Source organism: Molothrus aeneus, chromosome 4, assembly GCF_037042795.1.
Source record: "Molothrus aeneus isolate 106 chromosome 4, BPBGC_Maene_1.0, whole genome shotgun sequence".
In the NCBI taxonomy this organism is placed as follows: Eukaryota; Metazoa; Chordata; class Aves; order Passeriformes; family Icteridae; genus Molothrus; species Molothrus aeneus.
Window position 1 is genome coordinate 38,126,571 of NC_089649.1, and position 23,059 is coordinate 38,149,629.

A 23,059-nucleotide genomic window follows, 5' to 3' on the forward strand; every position below is an offset into this window, starting at 1 on the left:
AACCTTGACATGAATAAACTGCAGGAAAAACTCCTTCTATTTTAACCTCATGCAAAGACATAGTTTTGTGTCCTCAAAAATCAGTATCAATACATAGATTTTAAGGGAAGCACTGCCAAATGTCCCTATGTTATTTTACTACTTACTCATAATACATCTAGAAAGAAAAGCAAAGATATTCTGAACATGTTTCAAATGCTGTTTGAGCTGCACCTGAACTGTGTTTTTCTTTTAGTAGTTCGCTATTCCTTCAATTATGTTCTAAAATATTCTTTGGTTTTTGAACTGGGGCGTTGGTAGCTATTCTCAGCAGTGAAAACGTCCAAAAATAGGGCTTTGCAATTCTTGACTTTGATTCATTTCTAAGTCATTAATGTTCTTTTCCTCACATTTCCCTGCAGACTTGACTCCTTTACATCCTTTACTTGCAATTATCTATAAGTCATTCCTGAAATTATAATTATAGTAGTAAAATAATAAGTAAAAATATTTTCACAACAGTCTTTACCTCCAGTCATGTAATTCCTTTTGTATTTGTTTCTAAAAATTTGTGAAGTCTCCAAAAAAAAACCCAAAAAACCAATAAAACAATGACCCCCAACTCAGTATAAAAAGTACATTAAAGGTTAGATTTTCAAAAGGAGAACTGTAATGAATAAAGTTCTTTTTGGGAAAGTATTTATACCAGGGCTCAGCACTTTAAAGAATTACTGGTCTATGGCTAAATAGATGGAGTCCCAGTCATCAGAAGAAGCACTATCATCAAAGAAGAACTGAAAATAGAAGCCTGACACAGCTCATTACTGGGAGATGAGAAACACAGAGTATTTGGAAAGCGTTGTACCTAATATTTATTTCTGCAAAACCGACACAAGCGCTGTTACCTTTTATTTCTTAAGATGCATTCTGAGTGCTTCAGCTTCTGGCAACTGAAGCAACATACAGGATCAATAACTAAAGAGAAAAACCCTGCACAGCAGAGTCCCAAGATAACAGAATCACTTCACCCCAGCTGTTGAAATTGTCTAATATTTTGTATATCTAATTAGATTTGAAAAGATTTTTATTGTGGGACTATAAAATTACTCATTTGTCTAAATCCCTTGTAGGATAAAGAAGCATGTCAACTACTTAATTGATATTTTATGTTGAAAACTATTAAAAAAATCTTCACTGAAGGCTTTAAATTTTAAGAAATATATCTATGATGCTTAACTATCATGATTAGATATGACCAGAAAAACAGAAGTCACTTTTTTTTTTTTTTTAATAAATGATGTTTAAACAGTCAACACTGAAGAACTCCAAGAGAATTAGAATTTAGGCTAGAGATTATTAAAATATGTCTGAAAGAGAAGATGTTATTCAAGTGGCATTTACATCTGTCATTTCAATGTTTCAAGTAATATGAAAATTCTCTAACAATATAACTATATAACAGTGTATATATATATGTATATATATATATATTTATGTATATAAACAATGAAAACTTGATCGATTCAAACCAGTATACTTTCTATTGTTTATCATAATGTAGACTTTAAATCTACAAACTGGGGGCTTCATTTTAAATGTAATGCTAGCAATTGCCTACTCCTAAAAGCCATACAAAGCTTTCCCACACAGTTCTGTGTCTAACAGCACCTGCACCACATGACACATTAGTTTTGCCATTCCAGTGTTGCATTCAGTGAATGAGTTGGTATTCAAAAATTTTTTTATCTCCATGTCTAGCAGGATCTCTTTAATACATGTCATCCAAACTATAAACTCACTGTAACATTGTTAATATTCTATTGCCTTTCTCATGGTATTGTCCCAATGATAAAAGAATACTTCAACTCCCCTGCTGAACCTATATCAGAACATCATCCGTTCATACTATTTTATAACTAAGGAACTAAAAGACAGAGTTTTAATGTTTGAATTATAACACCATTCTAACAGCTTTTTTTTTTTTTTGAGTTCTTAAACATTAGAGTGCACACTAAAAGCACAGTTTAATTATGGTTTTGAGAGCTTTGAGCTTCTGAAACTTCAGCTTTACATAATAATAACCATGATCAGCCAAAAAGCTTTTGCATTAGGTGATTGGTCTTAAAACACATAGGTTCCAAAGAATGGAATTTACTTTTAAGGGCATTAAAACACTAACCCTTTCTCCCTACCATTCACCGCATGATTCTAACCTTTGCATCAAACAGCAGAACATAGGGTATGTTTTTTCTGAGTATAAAACTAATGCATTCTCAGAACATCATTCATGTTGGAGGAGGAGCACAGCTAAGGAGGCTGGGGCTTTGTGGAAGAGCACAGCATGTGACTGTGCTGTCAAGTACTGGGCTATAATGCACTGAATGGTCAAATCAGGGTGGCACATGTAACATTTTGAGTGTTTGGCACTGCACTTTTGCATACTTTTCCCACAGAAACACAAGCCACTGAACTCTACAAAAAAGCCTAGAATACCACAACAACAATTTCCAAACACAGCTTGCTTGGTTCCCAACAGAATTAACATTAAGCTCTGTGAAGATGATGGCAATGGCAATGGTGGGAGCAGCAGCAGCCGCTGCTGGTTCTGTGCTCGGCCTTGCATGTGTGGGAAGGAGTGTGTCAGGCCCCTTCTCGTGTCACATGAAAGCACAGCCACAGCTCCACATCCATTGCTCATGCACAGGTTGTTTTTCCATCTTCTTGAAGCATCAACAACTGTCTGGATGTTTTTCTAACCTAAAGTTGCTTGCAAAGTCTGTATGCCCTAGCTAGAATGCCAAGATGTAAAATCACATAAATGTCCAAGTTCAGTAATCTATTAGATCCTTATTGGATATGACTTGAGTAGGAGAAGCAGCTGGTAATATTCTTTGGCTGTTATTATTTCCTTGGACATGTCACTAAAACAAAGTAAGGGTTTTTCAGTCCCCTTCCCAACTAGAAGGTGACAGAAAAGGCCTATGGACATTCTGAGCTGAGTTCAGACTCTGAAGATAAAAGTCTGGAATAATTTTGCTCCTCAAACACAGTCTCAGTCTTATTCGAGAGTACAAACAATTTTTCCCAAAATGCTGAGAATTCTCTGTATTTTCCCAGCCTGCCTGAGAGTGAATGCAGCCCAGGGCCTAATCCTAAACCTTACAAACAGAAAGCAATTGTGCAGCAAATCTGTGCCATGTGTAATTTTTTGTCACATCCATGAGATTTTGGAGTTGTAGCCCCTCAAGCCAGCAGGCTGAAGGCCTTTTCCCATTTTGACTCTATCCTTTCACCCTTCTATCCAATCTTATGATATATTCCACCCTCTGCATCACTTGCAGTCCATTTTCCAATCTGCCTATTTAATTACAGACTGCATTGCAGTATGACTTTCTCTCCCTTTGCTCTGCAAGGGTGCCTGTAGAGCCAAGTCAGGTTTGGATTACCTGCATGGATGAAATAGAGAGGAAGGAAAAAAAGCATCCTTCAGAGTTTATAAAAGATATACTTGTTATTCAAGTGCACTGCAACAATCAGAAGCTTTAAATGCAACAGAAGTCTCTCAGTACTTCAGGATGCCTATCAATAAATGTATATTCCCAGCATGGCAATTACAAAGAGCTCTAAATGGCTAGACCCTGTTAAGATGGATTCTACAAAAAATTTTAGTTTCCACATTTTACTTAGATTCTGAGAATTTCAAAACTAGAGTAATTGTGGCTATTTCGTTGTAAGAGTAGCAAGAGAGCCTAACCTTCAACCATATAATGGAGTGGGGCTAGTAGTAAAACTGATAAACTCTTGTGAAATTTCTTTTCAGCTGAGGGATATTGTCCAAGTTTTTTTTGGAAAATACTGACCTAACAAGCTAAAATGGCCATAAATAAAAGTTTCTTTAAGTCAGGAAATCTTAGCCCAAACAGTGGAAAACATGAGGGCAAAAGGTGCTCTGCATATTAAAACTGATGAATAAATGCAATCATACAGCATCATTGCATTCAAATGGTTACTTGGAAGATAAGGCAACGTGCTTAAATTCTTGAATATTGCTTCATTCTAAAACTGTCAATACTGAAAATCATCAAAGGTATTTTAAGAATAAGAATATATTTTAAGAATCTAGCTAACATATAGCTATATTTTACATGGTAAATACACAGTTTCTTTATGTAAATTATATGAACTCACTCCTGTCTACTACTTTCATTGACTATTTTAACATTTCCATCTTTTTATTTTATATCATATGATCATGAATTTCAAGCTTGACTTCCTTCATTTCTTATTTTGTTCCACTCTAAACCTTATGATATCATCAATATTAAATCATGGAATTATGGTCACTCTTTCAAAAAAATTCCTCTTAAGACTCTTGCAATTATTCAAAGCTCCCTTTTACACACTTGGACTATGGAAAAAAAAAAATACAGGAAAATATGGCACAGGCAATAGGAGTCCTAAACACTTCTAACAGAGTTTATTCCTCATTGTTGAAAATGTCAGTGTTCAGCAACTTAAAAACCTCCTAAGTACTTCTCTATGAAAAGCCTTACAATTATATTTTGTCCTTAGTACCTTAGTACAGGACAATAATTCAGTCACCTGTGTTCCTCTACTGCCTTCTATTTCAGCTATCTATAGACTCCTCACACATAAAGTTATATGTAAAGTTTACTCCTCCCCCTCCTTTCATTCCCTGGTTCTCCATAGTAAACAATTAACCTTTAGTATCCAGTTACCTTGTGACAGGACACCAAAAGTCAGGGTAAGTCAAGCCTGAAACACTTGCATAAAATAAATAGGGCAGATAAACAAGAAATGGTATTTTAGATCAGCTGATAAGAGAGCAGAAAGAACGAAAATAGCCTCAGTACCCTTGTGTTAACCCATGCAAGACAATAAAAGTCCCACTAACAAAAGCATGCATTTACATTACAGCTAGGAAAAAAAACCTAAAAACCCAAAAATCAGTTTTATAGCTAGACCATCATAAATTGGGTCAGCTTAGCATATTTCAGTACCAGTTTCTGAAATGGCTGCTATACTAACCTTGGCTGGTCAGAATGCCCCAGCCAGCTTTCCGTTTTGCAGGGCACTCCCCTACACTTTCTGGGCGTCTTTTGGGGAGATTCTGGCTCCTCTGCACAGCAGTGTTTGTTGTCATGATCTGTTTCTCGAGGAAAGCCTGTCTGTCATTGGTGCAGGTGCTCTGCTCTGACGAACATCCACAAATGATCTCTACCACCTTTTTCCTCCTTTCGCTTTCTCACAAAGGATCTTGCTGTACTTACTGTAGAATGGCTACAACACTGAAATCCATTCAGTAACATTTACTAGCTTGGACTAGTGACTACAGAGTGGGGGAAGGGAAGGACTGCTCCAGCATTTTCTATTTTTAAAACAGAGAAAGAATCAGCTTAGCTACAGCATGAGTCTTAACTATTTACATGATTTAAATGGAAAGAAGGTGTTAATTTTTTAATCATTTAACACAAAAAAGAAACAGATTCTTAAAGCATAAGTATTCAAATGTTTTGCTGCTTGAATACCAAGCAGCCTAAAACAGAAAACCAAAATTATTTTATCAGAATGGAAATTCTTTTAATATTAGTAACAACAATTATTACTGCATCAGGTTTTACTGATATGTAATGTGGAGTAAAAAGTGATTTTAGAATTTAAGAGAATCCATGAAACTATGAAATATTCCTAGTTTTCTATGGTTTGTTTATCAGCGTTGTTTTTTTTTAAATAGTGGGCAAGTTATCCTACAAATGTCATCAACAGAAACTAAATCCTGAATAAAAGCATGTTTTGACTAAAAAAAATTATTTTGAAAGTCTGATCCCGTTGTGAAAGTAAGGCTGTAGTCTTCTCAGAAGAAGCACAGATCAATATTTTTTTTTTAAATAGTAACAAAACCAGCCAAAGATTGCTAGAATTTTTTGTTCATTACTATGTATCAGGCTGATACTATACAACAGAAATCTGCAAAGAGAAGCAATCCATGATAAAATTGCATCAGAGTAAAAGACAGTGATTTCTCTGTAATAAAAATATGTTAAAATGTCGCCTTTACCTCCTCAGCATTTCCTTGTAGTATTTCCTCATTATGCTCCTCTACAGATATATAAAGTAGCCCCTTGTAAATTTTTAACAAGCAAATCAACATTACTGAGTTTCACTAATACTATTTTTTTCAGGTAGCTGACAAAATTTAATCCCTAAAATTCTGAAATAATGCTCCGATATTTAATGAAATTTTCTACATCCCTCTTGGTTTTCTTTAGGAGAAAATCAGAGGCAAGATTATAGGTAGATAGGGCGAGAGGAAGAAGAAGGAGCAGCTGCAAATTTCACCTTGAAACTGCAGCACATGAGAGCTGTCTTACTTGGAATAGTGCTACACCCTTTACAGAACAGAAGCAGGTGGGCTACTGCTCTTCACACAAGACAGAACAAAACAGCACTCTCAGAGACATTAGGCTGCCTTCAGACAACTGTTTTCCTCGGGTTGTATCTAGCTGAACAAATCAGAATATCTCCCAGACTGAAATAAACACTTCAACATATCAAATCTCTGCATGTAAATCTGAAACAGAGCTTTCACAAAACGGCTCATTATAAACGGGACATTATAAATATATCACTTAAATACTAGAATGATTCTTTCTTCCAAGTAAATAAATATTGGGAGGGGAATTAACAGGAGAGCGTACTAGGGACATGTAATATGTGCCTGTGCAGGAAGATACCAGCATTATTCTCCTGTGAGAAATAAACTGACAGTTTTTGTGCTTGCCATGGCTCTGAGGCTCATCTCAGTTTTAAATTTCCATTTGGAATGGAATTCCAGGACTCTCCGTAGAAGGTGGTGAGGATCAGGATCAAGTAAAGCATCTGGGACAGCAGAGCAGGAATTGACAGTGGTCTGGCAAGAAAAAATCTACATTTTTTTGTAGGAGTTTTGTGGGTGAGGTTGTCAGCTGAGAATGAATCTGCATCTTTCTACAGGAGTGGTACAAACCTGGAAGGACTTCATACAAATGCTTCCCACACTGATTCCAGCCTCTGTTCTCTCTTACTTGTCGGGGAGGTGTGGCTGGCAGGAGCAAGGAAAGCAGCCGGTACACAGCCAGCTGCCATGGCTTCAGAGAGGCAGAGCCCCACAGGAGCCAGCATCACCTGCCCCCTTGTGCAGACAACTGCCAGGGAACAAGGAGCTCCCCACGCAGTTAGAGTACCCCCAAAACCCTCCACCTCCAGAGCATAGATTATAGGAAAAGTATCTCCCTTACACAGAGGTATTCCATAGATGCTTGCCATTCACTGAGTTACTTTGAATACTCTAGAGAACAATAAAAAAATATGCATTTTTATGCTTTAAAGAAGGCAAAGCTTATACAGTTCAGGACTGCAGAAGGAACTTTTCACTAAATTCTGCTAGGCCCAAGCATTCCACCTCCAGGCAAAAAACATTTAAAAGTCTTATTAAAACAGTTCATAAATACAAGAATTAAAAAAAAAAAAAAAAAAAAAGCTAAAATGGCATCAAAAATAATCCAAAATTATTTTAAAAATATAGTTGAGATGAGGGAATAAACATGGCTAAAACCATGGCATAAGGCTGAAGACTGTGCTACTTCAGTTCCACCTCTCACATGGATTTGCTATGTGATCTTTCTCATTTATGCCCTGGACTACATTAGCTACAAAATAAAAATCAGTATCCTTCAACTTCATTAGGTATAAAACAATTAACATTCAAAACTATAAACCACAAAACCACTTGGGCTTAGTCCTGAGATTATGTTCTTCAGATTTTTCCCTATAGAAAACCTTCAAACACTTCCAAAATCTGCCAGAAAACCTTTAACACAAGTCTAAGGAGATGTCCAAGCATATAAAAAACACAGCTGACCATTATTTTTCCTGACTTGGCAAAGAAGCAGTTAGGCACAGCATTTAGATTACAGTTACTCATGGAAGCAATGCAGTTACCTTCAAAAAAGCAACCACAGGAAGGGACAGACGCCACATTCTGAGAGTAAGGAAACCAGAGGACTTTACTGATGGGTTTGGAATTCTGGCCTAAATTAGCATACAAGCTTTAAATAAAGTACTATGTTAAATTTCATTAATAATTAGTTCTGTTCAAATTTATAACACAGAGGAAGAAGTGTTGAAGGAAACTCTCAAAATCTTTTTATTCCAGATTTTTATAAAAGGGAATATGAGTAAAGTTTCAACATTTCCATGTCAGCACATAGCTCTGAGTTTAAAGGGGCAACAGTTCTAAACAGGTGGGAATGAAAATAGAAGTAAATTTTTGTTCCTCCCTTTCAGCAGGGAACTCATTCCATTTTCAAGACTATTTTTAAGGCAACAGAGATGCAATTGTGGTAACACACAAAAAATGTGTTGATAAAACCGACAATACCCCAAATCCCCTTGACCTTTCAAAATATGATGCAGTCCAAAGCAATACAGTCCAAACTCCTATAACAGTAATTTATCTTAGGAAAAATTGCACAAAATTGCACCATTTTCAAATGTCACAGATCAGTATTTTGTGTGCAACCATCTCAAAATAGCAAACTGATTACCCACCTTGCTTCCCAAACTGTTCTGTACTTTCAGGTTACTCTGTTTTCATGACCAGGATTACTATGGGGTCACAGTGACTGCATGGAACGTGCCACACTAAATTCTGGAACAAGACTAGAAACTGATTCTTCCTGCTCATGTGATCCACACCCTGCAACCATGAAGCTGAAATGACAGACAGACTCCCTGTGGCTCAGTGCCAGTACCCCAGCAGTGGCCTGCTATTTGACATTGCCAAAAACAAACCAGAAGAAATCTTGAACATTCCTCCCTGTAGGAGATGCCAGGATGAAGCAAATTTTAGGAAAGATTGAGGAACTGTGGTTTCTGACAAAAACAGCATCCTACAAGGCCACAGTGGTGCCACTGTTACATTTTACAGTGCCAGCTCAATGCCAAGGAACATAAATGCACCATGAAAGTACAGGGATACAGCTCTAGGAGGGGAACAGGGAATGGCCTGGAACAACTTTTTATTTGCTTGCTAAATAGATTCTTGCATCAAGCCATACTTCATGGCAAGTATGATGGTGATATAAAGTCATTAGCAGGCAACAAGAAGCTTAGGCATTATCCAGGTCACCAACCAGTCCTCTTAACAAATACCAGCAGATAGGTAGATAATGCTTTAATGGTCACTAGTTACTTAAGCATAAAATGACATTTCTTTACACCATTATAAGCTCTAAAAAAATCTATTACATACTCTTAATACAATTTCATCACTGTCTCTTAGCTGGAAATCCAAATCAGTAGTAGTAGTAGTAGAAGAAGAAGAAGAAGATGATGATGATCACGGCAACAGCCTGGCTATCTGGCCAATAATCTCCCTACCTCTTCTCCTGCAATTTCTACAGTTGTTACATGTTGTGTTCTTGGATGCTGGAATCATAACTAAAGGTTGAAAAAATATTTGAACTTCTGATACAATAAAGGCTTTGTCTCAGGTCTCTCAGAAGTCAAATACAGAACAGTGACACATTTATTATATTTTTTGGCTTGTTTGCAATGTGTACCTGTCAGACTCTTCATGCAGTAACACAGAAAAATTGCTAATATGTAAACTTAACTAAATTATAGAAGTCATGGGGCAGAACCTAAGCAAATCAATTACCAAGCAGGCCTGAGCTTCAGATATTGACAGAAAGACAGACACAGGCATGAAACCCGTAGTCAGCATAGGAGTGGTAAAGGACACCCCAGAGAGAATCTTGAGTCAATTACAGTGAAAGAACAGCCATAAAGAGAGAGAGTATATCTATTGCCAGAAAGACTCCAGACATGGCAGAGAGTAACATCCACTGGTGCAACAGATGCAGCATGCCACAAAGGATTTATGGCCAGCCAGCCAGCATTGCTGCAGTCCTGAGCAGAGCTCAGTTCTCAGGCATGCTATGCAATTCCCCCCAAGCCATCATCCTCTAACTGGCAGAAGTTCACTCGCTGTTTGCCTGCATTGCAAGTGTTCGAGAACATCCCCTACAAGAGAGGAATGTGAATAGCAAAACCCTGGCCATAAGAATCCAGTGGCTGAGGGAAGGAACATCACCTTCAGGGAGCTTTGCTATTTCGGTCTTCCCCTGCTGCCTTATGCCCCACCAATGCAAGAAAGACCAGTGCAGATGGTCAGCTGAGCTTGCCCCAAGCCAATATTGCAGTTTTCTGCATATTTTCTTTAACACCAGTTCTCTTTAAAGCCTTGCAGACAGATTGATCCAATATTGCCTTTCAGTCTTATTGCTATGCACCTTTAAAACCCCAGGTTTTAAGATACATCAGAGTTCATAATGCTCAATTTGTGCTTTTATTATTTCATAAGCTTACTCTTCATTTCACACAGATAAATACAGAAATCAATTGATGAAGGGCATTTCCACGTGAGTTTAGAGTGTACACTCCAAGCAAGCCAATGGGACCTAGGCTGGTGACAAGTTAAGGTCCACATTCAGAAAAAAAAAACATTTCAAGGAGGCACACCTGAATGAAACCAACCAAAAAATGCAGCTGGTGGACCTCAAGGAGGTCCTCACATATACAGAAGAGTAAAAAACAAATCCCACAAACAAATCCACATGACAGGCTCTATCAGTTTCCTTTCGAGAGGCAAGCATGCAAACAGGCTCCAGCATACATATTCACTAGATTTTTCTGTGGCCTCAGAAATTTTCTTTCAGATGAGGGATGTAAAAAATGAAAAATTTGAATTAAAAGTAACATGCTTGCCAACAGATGTTCTTGCTCTTTGTTGCTGCAAATAAGTCAGAGCTAAGGCCATGCCAATTTAGTTGCATCATATAACTCTGAGCAAAACCTCTTTAAGGTAGAATATATTCTTCAAGAAAGAATGTTCTGGTACTTGTCTAATATGTGGTGTCATTTCCTTCCTTCAAAGAAGGTGCCTTTTTGGTGTTATTCTGCAGTATGACTCCTCTTTGGCAGTCATTTGTCATACTAGGCAAAGTTATTTGGCATACAAGAGAAAGTGATGAGCTCCATCAAAAAAAAACCCCTTCTAAAATTTCAAAAAAGAATATTCACACTATCTTAAGCATTTTTACACCATTAGCTTACGTGCTGCAAATGAAAAACAAATGCTAAATGTGGTGCCTTACACCAAGTGGTATGGTGAATAGGTATGCCATACAATATTCCTATCATTGCTAAATGAATCTCCATTGTATCCAGGAAGCTAAGAGAGGTCTTGTACGGCTTTTATTAATAGAACTGTGATCTCTGTGGAATGCAAGTTGAGAAAATGCCTCATGCCTATCTTCCCTACCTAACAACTGTTGCTGAGTGGCATTATCAATTGCAACTTGTTAAGATAAAATAAATATGAAAACTTTGCTCTAATCATTCACTAAAAGCCATCCAAACAGTAGATCTCTAACAGTGAAACACGACATTATTGTCCATTTATGAGCTGTATTTTAAGGACCATATTCTTGGGACTACCCAAGTAGTCCTCAGTGTACAAGAAAAAAGGAAACAGAAAACTTCATTGTATTTACCAGTCTCTGTGAGAAGATGAAGACTCCAGTAGACTGAACTACCACAATCCCGTGGATGGCTTAATTTAGCCTAACTAGTGTACTGAGCTTTCCTACCATGCCTGATCAAGACAGATACAGCAAAGTTGGGTAGCTTAGAATTTGCTACAGTCATTCAAGAGTAGCCTTTCTTAACCTTAGAAGAAATCAGGGCATATTCACCTCTCCTGTTTTGCAAAATCAGAGTGTATTTTAAGAAGCATACCACAAACACAATTTCTGCTTTCAAGTAACTTTAACTTATACACTATGGATAAAGTGAAATTTTATACAAATTTTTGTGAAGAGAGGTGACATAATTAAAAAATACAATATTTAAGACAAATCATTTTACATTCTCAGAACAACTTAGCTTGTCTATCAGGCCCCAGGTATCTGTATATGTACATGACCCTTTGCTGTTTATGCTACATTAACCTCTGTAAATTTTCTTTTTTTTTTCTTGTAAGAAGGTTCCTCTCTATCACTTTCTGCTTGTAGGTAATTTTGACAATTACTGAGTATCAGGTTTACTTTTGATAAAATAGACACCTTCTGCCTTATAAAAATATTTATGAGTGGGAACTATGCCTCATTCTATAAAGTTATTTTTAGTAAAAAAGCATAGGCTTTTTCATACAAACCAAGATCTTACCAGTATTTTTTGGCAGAATTAATATCTTAAGGACCCAAAACATCTGATAATTGATTAATTCTTTAGATTTGATCCACAAACTTTGAAATCACCTAAAACCACAGCACTACTACCTCATCCTAAAGCAACTATACTATAAAACTCATCTGAAATTCCAACCCAGTGCTCCTATACACAGAGCACTTTCATGATATGACTTGTTAGTTGCTATAGTAGGAAGAGTCTAAAAGCTGCTTTTGGCCCTCCAGTGTTCATCCAGCAACAGCTGTACAAAAGGCTGATTTATTAACTCTTCACAGATCTGGAAATACCATGAGAGAAGAAATGTTACTGTGCAGGTCATTGTCATTACACATAGTCTGCTAAGGAGCTAAATATACCCAAAGTTAATTTTCAAGTTAGTTTATTCTTGTGTATCAGTTTGTAGGGCACAGGATTTTAAAATGGAGCAAACATATACTTGTTATGTCTTTACCCATTAAGAAAGAAATTAATAAAACGGTTTTTGCAAAGTTTCACATGCAATGAATATGTAAATGTTCACTTCAACACAATAAATAAAGAAACACTAGGCACCACAACCTATTTCTAACTCAGCTCTAGTCCCTGATTGGAAAGCACTTGGCTCCAAACAACTAATCAGTCCCTTTCAAGTCAATGGGGCAAGTGTATATGAGTAAGTGTTTACAGAATTAGTGCCAGAGTTAAAAATAACCCAGCAAAAGGCACCTTTATAATAGAATGGATCCCTTTTTCATTTAATTTTTTATGGTACTAATAACACTGACTTCACTGAAAAAAAAATAATTCAACTCTAATAGCTTACTAGGACCCAGGTCTTCAGTTCACTTTAAGCAAATGTAAAAAAGACTGCAAAGTTCTGTCCTGCATTTGGTGCTATTCAGGCTTTTAATATTGTGAATGATAGAATAATGTATTTATTTTTATGCAGGCAGTAGATGACTAAACTGTAGATGCTACAACTGCTCAGAGGGAAGCAATTCAAAACAGACAAGTAAAACAGAAAAATTGTCTGATACCAAGAGAGCATGAAATTAGCTGAAGGCCATTTCAAAGTACTGTATGTAGAGAGAAAAAAGAAAAAGCACAATACAGTGATTTTGTTTTAACATGTGGTTTACAGGCTACAGCCTCTATCTGTAATACTTTACTGCTGAGGGGGCAGCATCATTCCAGGAGGTATTACACAGGGTGCCATATACATGGCACATGACATAAGTGTTCCACTTGTACACAGCTAATAGTTCCCCTGGTTACACTCATAAAGTCTCAGCTGGAGCACTCTGTTTAACATGGGAAATTAGACATCAGTAAAGATGTCTGTTAACTATATATGAACTGGCACAAGTCCAAGGGAGAGCAACTGCAGTAACTCCAGGTGCTAGAAAATAAGATTTCAGAGGACAGACTAAGTTATATCCTTTTAACTTTATTCTGAAAAGAAAAAAAAACCAGCAGAAGTAAGGAAATGCATGATAATAGTCCTTAAATTGATTACTTCTCATACACAGAAAGAAACAGTAATATTTAATGAATTTACTTAGCAGACATAAAGATTTAGGTCACCCTTGGGGGAAGTGGGAAGCAGTTTAGTGATGAGAACAGCAAACCTGCAATTGGTTGCATAAGGATGCTGCAGAAATCACTATTACTAAGCATTTAAAAAACAGGTTAGCCAAACATTCTCCAGATAACTCACATTTAATTTACCTCTGAAGGTACCTTTCAGCTATACACAAGAAAGGTTTTACTCAGACATAATTTCCATAAGCAAATGAAAGTGCCTTATAATTAGTAGAGCTTTTACATGCACTTTTTTGGTCTCAGCTGATGCTGAACACTGATCTAGTTCTTGTATTTCAATGTCACATAAACCGTATAATAATTTTTAATTAATGACATTGACATTATCCAGCCATTCATATACACTTGAGATCCAAAGAATAAATGGAGTGTAGATTGCTGACTACTGAAACTGAAAATATTCCTGAAATATTAAGAAACAAAGTATGACCCATTTAGCAACAAGACCACACAAAGCAGATGACACAGGCAAAGCTGTCTCTTTATATTTAAAAAAGTGACAAAATAAAGCAAGTCAGCCTTGAAATGCATGATCCCTGGGCCTCAGTTCCTGAACTGACCTCTATACCTTCAGTTTGACAAAAGGAGTTCCACCAAAAACTACCTCACTCTACCTGAAACACCCTCAACTACCCAGACTTCATAAAAGAAAGACTTATTTTAACTCAAGGGGTCAATTTAGAAAGTATGAAATAATGCCTGTGCCTAGTAGCACATTATTTACAAAGGTTCTTTTTTCTTCAAAATTATAGCACTCTGTCCTAGACAAGCCATTATAACAGCAATAAGTAATCTTTTGTTATTAAAAGCAAACCTAAAATACCATTCCTAACAGAATTTTGAGAGTATCTAATCAGGTTAAAACTAGAAAATAAAAAGAAACATTTCCTCTAATTTGAATTACTTATTGAAATGCTATAAACTTCAATTGGCTAATGATAGATGCTAGGCTAATTATCTATCTCTGTGTTTTTTCTGCCAAGGTTTCTCTGCTACTTGAGAAAAAACACAGAATGGATCATTAATTAGGAGGATACTTGGTATATAATTTTACAATGTAATGTTTCAAGCAGTTTCATGCTTCATGTTACTTATTGCACATCTTTTAGATATCACTTTTAACAGGATATTTTATTAAATGTATTACATGAATTCTGCTGAGACATCCCTGTGTTTCACCAACACCAAAAAATCAAATCCCACAACACATTGTGAGTTCAGACACTAGCATGCCTCTTTTCACAGATATAGAAAATAATTATAGAAAAGATAAGATAAAATAATGATTCTGAGAAGAATTATTTGCATCCCAAAGAGCAAGGATTGCTGCTGTTAGCCCCAACAGATGGATGAATAGCAGATTCTGTAACACTAGCTGGACACGTGCTTAAAACTTAACAAATCCAGAACCAATCACTGCAAGCTGGACAGAGAAAAATGAAGGCACACTGATGTTGAACTGTAAAAAGTCCAACTTAAGCACGAAATAGTTACATTAACAATTTTCTTTTAATAAAACAAGCAGAAAACTAGAAAATCTACCATATGTTTGATTCTTAAATCAATAAAAACCTCTGCTACCTGACCAAAACAGTAACCTGCAAGAGTGATAGATTTTCACCTTTTGTATTGCCCAGCTACTAGAATGCTTAGTAAGACTTAATGCTTAAATTTTTTTTTAGGTATGAGATGGGAATTTTGACAAATGCCTGAATTGCAGATTCCTGGGTTCAGCAACAGGTAACACCATAAACACTACTTTACTCTCCAGCCTGATGCATGCTATTCCTTTCACTCCAGTTCCTCCCAAGTCTCTTTCCTTCTGTGCCCAGCTCGTGTGTTGGTCTTCCCATAAAGAGCTGCCTTAGAGCTAGCGAGCAGCTTCTGGCAAAAAATTCCTGACTTCAAGTAAGGCCTTTTCCATTCTCTGCAAGTATTCCTGTCTGTGCTCTTCTTACCCTACTGTAGTGAACATATACATAAACACATACACTCACACACACACATGCACAGTAGTTCAAGTGTTGCCATCAACAGGCTCAGATGTAAAAACCCTGGGTTTCAGAGCTTGTGCAGAAAACACATGATACAAATCCATCTCAAGTAAATCTTCTGCAAAGTAAGCTGATTCCTACTTTAGGATTTAAGCCTTTCTTTCTGGATTGCAAATTTTAACACCCCTACACAAAATGTCTAGCTTTAGTCCCACCATTGAAGACTGAAAAAATCTTTTGAGTTTGAAACTGTTTCTGGCTCATTTCAATAGTTTCTCCCTTTATGTTTAACTTGGGCTTTGTCTTCACATTTTTGGTACCTAGGGATGAGTGATAAAGGCAGCAAGAGGCAAGACAAGTCTTCCTGTTCCATTCCCTAACTCAGCTTGATGCCACCCCAGAATACAAGGAAAAATAATAAAGACAAGTGAGGTAGCAGGGATCCCAAGCTGAGCAAAATCAGGGCTCAGTCATGTGCCAGCATGCCACAATTTAGAAGAAAGAGTGCTCTGTAATGCAGAAGAACTGAATGAAAATGGTACCTCACTACTGATGAGCTTGGGGCAACAACTCTGCCAAAGTTCTTCTAGTATGAACAGAAAAAGGAATTTTCACAAGAGCTTTACAACCCAGTAAAATCAGAAGGGTTTCCACACACATGCCCAAAAGTTGGCCCTGCAAAGTGTTATTAAGGGTCCTGCTATGTGCCAAGAGACAACTTATCCAAGGTATATGAGGAATACATATCTCAAAAAAATTACTATATGAAAATTTTACCCTAATCAAGACATAACTTTCAGAAATATTTTGAGTAATTTCACTAGAGCGGTGCAAAATAATCATACGCCAAACACGGAAAATTTCAACTATGCATGGTAATCTGGGGAACATTAGGAGCAATTGGGGAAATAGTCCCAGATTGGGAAGAATTTGGCAACCTTATTTATACACAGGCATCCTAAATCTAGGCCTGTCTCCAAATAGAAAACTAGCTCTGATATTTGAGTTTTATTCTCAACTTAATGTTAATTAAAAAAAAACAAAAACAAACAAAAAAACAACCAAAAAAAAAGCTCACATAATCTAACAGCACTCCTATAGATAATTTTGGTTATAAAAAACACAGCAACAAGTACAGAACAAAAACCCCACTCACACATATCACTTGAAAAACTGAATGCGAATGAGGCTATCAGATAAATAATTACCTGAAAAACAAAATCCCCAAACAGTAGAGATAACAGAGTATACACAAATATACCTTGTCCTTGAGGAACTCCATAAAATTCAGCAGCTATCCTTGCTGCTTCCTTACGGTTTCCTTTCACAATGTAGAAATGACTAAGTATAGCAAGGCTGATCTTCACAAAAAGTTTAAAACAAAAAAGTGAAAGTATAGTAAAGTAGACATTGGATAACTGCTGTGCAAAAGGGCGACTTTCTTCTATGACAGTCATTGCTGCAGCAAAACCTCTGTCAGTGTTTGGGTCCGGCTCTCAAATGTGTTGATAAGATCATATGGCTCCAGCCATGCACTCTTGGGAACAACTGGTCCCGAGGAAAGAAAATATCAGCTGGTCATGATGCCTGCTGCTCAAAATATGACGATTATTTATACTGTACATAGTACTGAGTTCACTACCGCTCTTGCTAGCCCGGTGATATTCATGTGGGACAGCAGGTTCCAAGATCCTGGATTGTACTTGTTCCACTTAAAAGGTCTGTTGCATTACAAATTCTGCATTTCTAATTCATTTATTTACATGTTTAAAATACATTTTCAAAAGTATTATTATAAACTCCTGAAATTCGTGTACTAAACCACGTAACTCAGATAACATGTTTTTGCTAAAATATGTTCTCCTGCTGCTTAAGTACATTGCTCTTTACTGATATTTCATTTTATGTCAGATTAATATTCATTCCTTAAAAAACTAGAATCATATCAGTAAATAATTGAAGTACACATTAATAAATAAACAGAGATTTAATATATATCAGCTTTGACAGTCTCATTATTTTGCTCAGGCTGAATGAAAGTACCTAGTATACAAAGACTTTAGCACTATACAAAAACAATATTCAGAGTAGGTGATATGAGCCAAACATCTAGATATTTTTATCCATAAGACCTGGAGCACCTAAAATTAAATTAATTAAAATGCAATGGTAAAATTTCAACATGGAAAATTTCTAGTAGTTATGATATGTGTGATATCATTGTGCTGCATCATATGACATGACAGGCTTTATCCGTTGGCCAGTTTTAGAGAGGGGAATCTAAATTCCTCCAATTTTTTAAGACTTAATTTGCCTTTATACCATAAAGCTATTACTCACAGTCATCAGCAGTCACTCACAAGTTGTTCCATTAGTGTGAGTAATTGCTCAGTAAATTGCTGAGTTGCAACATGATACAAACTGAGGAGCTGCATGACAGAACCAGATTTCTAAGTGAACTATAATCCTAAAGTAAAAATCCTGGCAGCACAAGAAAGGGTCCTACCCTAAACTTTTATACTTCCTTCTATATTAAAAAAACAGTGTCTTGAATTATAACGTAAATGCTCTACCCAAAGTAATCCTAAACCTTTCTATTCTACCCTGGATTCTCATTTGGTGATTAGAAAAAAACAAAAACATTTTAGAATGCTGGCAGCGGTCCATCAGGATAAAAGGGTATGATCCAAATGTCACTGCACCCACAAATCACCCTGACTTCAATGAACAGAACAGCAGATATAAAGCACTATAATACAAAACCATACTTCTGAAGGGAAGTGGAAACAATAAGGCACCTCTTATCATCTGACTCTCAGAATAATTTATTAGAATAAGAAGCTATAATGTTTTCTGGAAACTAAATTCAAACAAATCTATACAAATGAAGAAAAGACAATGAAAAGTGGAAATGTTCTTGGAAATTATTAAAATTTTTGACTGACAGGAAGTGAATTGTGCTTATCTTGAGAGAAACAGGCAACAGGTATTTTTCTTTGAAAATATTTAGTCTACTTAAAAGTCAATCATAACTAGAAAAGGCAATTAAAAGGAGTTTACCTTGTAAACTATATTAGTTAGTAAGAAAAATACGCAAATTTTTACCAAATTTCATTTATAGACATTTTCTCATCCAGCCAAAATAGGAACTGTTTTCCTCGTACCATTAGAAGCAGGAATGAGTACTTAAAATGCCAAATGAAAATCCATTTTTATATTTGGCACATTGTTATCCGACACTGAATTGAGGTGTCATGTTTTCCACAAGTATAAAAGGCATTATGATCTGAGCTACCACTGCCAAGTTCTGTTTCAATCTTCTGTTTCAATCATTAATAGAAATGGTATTTTCCTTAGTAACACACCCAATACTGGAATTTCTTACTTCTCCCATATTTGTACTAGTATTACTAAGCTTAATTTGATCAGTCCACAGAATTCTCCAGCCATCTTATGGACCTGTTTCACAAATTTACCATGCAGTACAAGGAAAAGCCATAATTATGTTACAGAAAGCTTTTTCTTCCTTACAGTGTTTTACCTGACCCTTTTTCCCTTTTTTCATGTTATGCCATCTAGTACCTGCTTTCTCATCTGGACTTCTCCCATATTTTGTTAACGAACAAAATAATCTTTCTTTTTAGAGGCAAAACTCCAAACAGAAATTACCATAAATAGCAGGAGTTAACAGAGCTCAGAATTCATCTTCCCCTTACAATACTGTTTCCTGCTTCTTATAACCACAGTAGATAAATCACAAAATAAATTTCTCAGTTGTTAGATTGTTTTTTTCAAGTTATTTTTTTCTGTAGAGGTTAAAAAAAATGTAAATTTAAAACTACAATAATAAGGGTGATATGCATTTAGTATTTTGTAAGCGATGTTTCAAATAACCTCACGGATTTGTAAAACCACTTTTAGGAACAAGATGAAAATTGAACAGGAAGATTATTCCTGTATCAAAACTTGCCTCGTGTCCTTTCAAAAATTTCCCACATCACTAATAAACTACTTAAGGATGAAAAAATACATGAAATCATGAGTTTTGAGAATTCCAGTTCACACATACTCATCAGAAGCTGGCAAAATTAGTCTTATACTATTTCCTCTTTTTATAGAGCTCTGTAACTCTTATGTGCCAGCTTAGCTGGAAACTCTCCCAGCTGCACACAACCAAGTCTATCCTAATCTAAGGGTTCTAAAGAGCTATAGAAATTACTGTTACAGTTTGTTGGCAAAGCCATGCTATGAGGCACCCAGTCATGAAAACTGAGCAACTGCTTAGAAGTTAACGCCCACACGGCATTTTGGGAAAACCAACAACGTGAATGCTGAGATCTGAGCACAGAATAGCTGAGAGGAAGCCCGTGCAGACTGGGAAAATCAGAAACAGAAACCTACAGCTGTTGTAATGAATATCAGAAAATAGAAGCATAGGTAAATAAATGAAGGATCTGGCAGTCAATGAGATGACATGAAGGACTGTAAAAAAGTGGGATGCAAGTCTCCCACATTTTCTACTGTGTGGCAATGTGAAGTAACTGAAGTCAGATCTTGCAACACTTCAAAATAATGAGAGCTTCCAAATGGAAATGCACCATATGTAACAAATGTACAACACTATAATGACATCAAAACACTTAAAAAGAACAGTGGCTTAATCTGGATATTCGCATTTCCCATGTAGTTTTGACTTTTGGGAATGAAATTTCTTGGCCTCATTTCCTCACTAGTAAAATGGGGAGTATTCTGAAGATAACTTCATTGCTGTTAAAAAAACACTCAGTTATCCTGGTGAAAAGAATAACTAACTACGTCTTTAATAATTTTTATTTTAATACAAAATTCAGATTACAAACTTGAATAAAATGAAATCTTGACTGTTCATTCACTTAATGTCAACAGAAGAGATGGGATGTAAAATTATTTTAGCATTTAGGGTTTTATCATTGCATACAAGAAAATGGCAACAAGCTACATTGCAGATTAACAATATTTGTATTTTTATTTTCTTTAAGACGATAGTAATACTGTGGCAGACAAGGATACCCTTACCTTGACAAACTAGCACATTTCCAGCAAATAAAACAAGAACGATGTAATAACTCCTCTGATATGCTTCCCCACTTCTGGAAATTAACTATTTTAATTTTAAAACCACTTAAGAAACTTCAAATGCTGGAATTTATGGTCTTAAGTGTTCCCTTTAATGTAACTTGGTCAGCTATCATTTCTCAAGAACATAATCTGTAGAATCAAGATAGCAATACTGCTGTTTATAATGACTATAAAGGGGTTAATTTCAAACTCCAAAGCTAAGACAAAGTAGCTTGGCCTTTAATGCTTTGCTGTGTAGCAGCCAAGTGCAGTAGCAGTGGCACCTGTTTGTGCTAATTCAAACTGTCCAAAATCTAGTGTACAATTTACCCTCAACCAAACAAAGTAATTTTTAGAAAAACAAACAAACAAACAAAAACCTCAGACAAAACCAAACAAAACCAGACAAAAACAAACAAAACCAACAAAACCAACAACAAAACAAAACAAAACAAAAACCAAAACCACAAAAACTATGCTCTATCATCTATTATTAATTGCATAACCACAGTCATACACTATTTTATTCTGGCAATTTTTTGTCTACACTTTAGAAGACTGGTGTGTTTAATTTTCAGTAATGTAAGATACACAAGAAAATTAGCACAAGTGATAGAATATTTAGTGTTTGAAAGGAATTTTTTAACATCAAAGACTATAAAACCCTTAGAAATATTATTTCTTTGTAGCACATGGTGTGCTGTTACATTTGGAAAACATACTTCCTTCTATTTATATTTTTCAAAGCAATCTATTTAAACTAAGCGATAGAAGATGTAAAAGAGGAATTATATTCACAGCACAAATTCCATTACAGCTAGTCTTAAAAGTTTTCTTCTGTATTTTGGAGATGCACATAGAACTCTGAAAGTGAAAATTTTTATTTTAAAAATGAGATAAAGACGAAATATAGTACAAGGAATTATTTGTATGACGCTTCACCTGCATGTTTTCCTCCACACGTAAGAGACAGCTCAATATACACAAGAACTTGATAGTCACCCTGGTTCTGAAACTTCTGTCTAATAAGAGGTATAAAAGAAGATTTTCAGATAAGAGGCAGAGGAACAGGAACTCTTAGGTGCTTTGAAGAATTGATTATTTTACACATTATAGGCAACCAACCAGGAGAAATTTGTAAAGTAGTGCCCTTGAAACAAGGAGTTTAAAATAAAATACCAGTAAGAAATCAAGTTTTAGTACTGAGTTTCTGATGTAAGCATAAAATTCTTCATGAAGGACTCAAAAGAAGAGAAGCATGAGCTACTGAAAAGGAAATGTCTAACTCAGTAAGAAAAATTACCTGTTTAGTGACCAGCTGACTTGTATTTTAATGAATGCATGAGATGCTAATCTTCAAAATTTTACCTACTTATCTAAAGCTACTGAATGTTATGTCATTTCCTCCTTAATCTATGTTCAGCAATTTTTTCTACTATTTTATATTCAAAGCATCTGAACTGGAGAAATCCAGACTCAAAGAAACTATTTTAAAATTTATTTCCTCACTATTCAAAATGATACCTTAACATCGTATTGAAGACAAAAAGAAAAGGCATACATACCATAAAACAGTCTTCAAAAAGTCTTAAATGTTCTTTTCATTAATATCATTCTTAAGTTAAGGATATGATGCATTTATGCTTAGGCACAGAAAATAAACCCAAACAAGTCATATTTACCTGAAGAAATTCAGAAGCTGGAGTGACGGGAAAACACCAAGCAGCTGCTGTGTCCTTTTCTAAACAGGAGCTCAAGCCCATTAGTACAACCCAAATACTACTCTTCATAAAATATGAAGAGAAGAGGTGGCTGAAGTACAGACTGTGCTACTGTTTTGGGGGAATGAAAAGACAAAATATGAGAGAACACAAACTTTTTCATCTAGAAAAGAGGAAACTTGGTTTAGATCTGAACTGCTTTTTCACTGCACCCCCTTGCTAACCTTGAGAATTCTACAGAATTACTTGAGCATCATGACAAACAACAGATACAACACTGTAAACCAAAGAAATGAAAGGCCCATATCTCCTTTTTACAGATTTCTTCCTGAATGCCATGTCTATCCAGGATCTACACAAACCATGCAACAT

At 35.9% G+C, this 23,059-nt stretch overlaps 1 protein-coding gene across 3 annotated transcripts in view; it reads right to left on the minus strand.

Moving 5' to 3' along the window:
- Positions 1 to 23,059, minus strand: part of ASB5 (ankyrin repeat and SOCS box containing 5) — a 39,739-nt gene that overhangs the window by 10,290 nt on the left and 6,390 nt on the right. The window contains exon 1 of one of the 3 annotated variants that reach the window (XM_066548302.1): positions 5,029 to 5,271. The exons of 1 other annotated variant lie outside the window; for it this stretch is intronic. In XM_066548302.1, coding sequence (XP_066404399.1) covers positions 5,029 to 5,143 — 115 coding nt within the window. In that variant the 5' untranslated portion in view covers positions 5,144 to 5,271. Of the gene's footprint in view, positions 1 to 5,028; positions 5,272 to 23,059 lie in introns of those variants that run through there. One more of the 3 variants, XM_066548303.1, reaches the window with a different exon arrangement.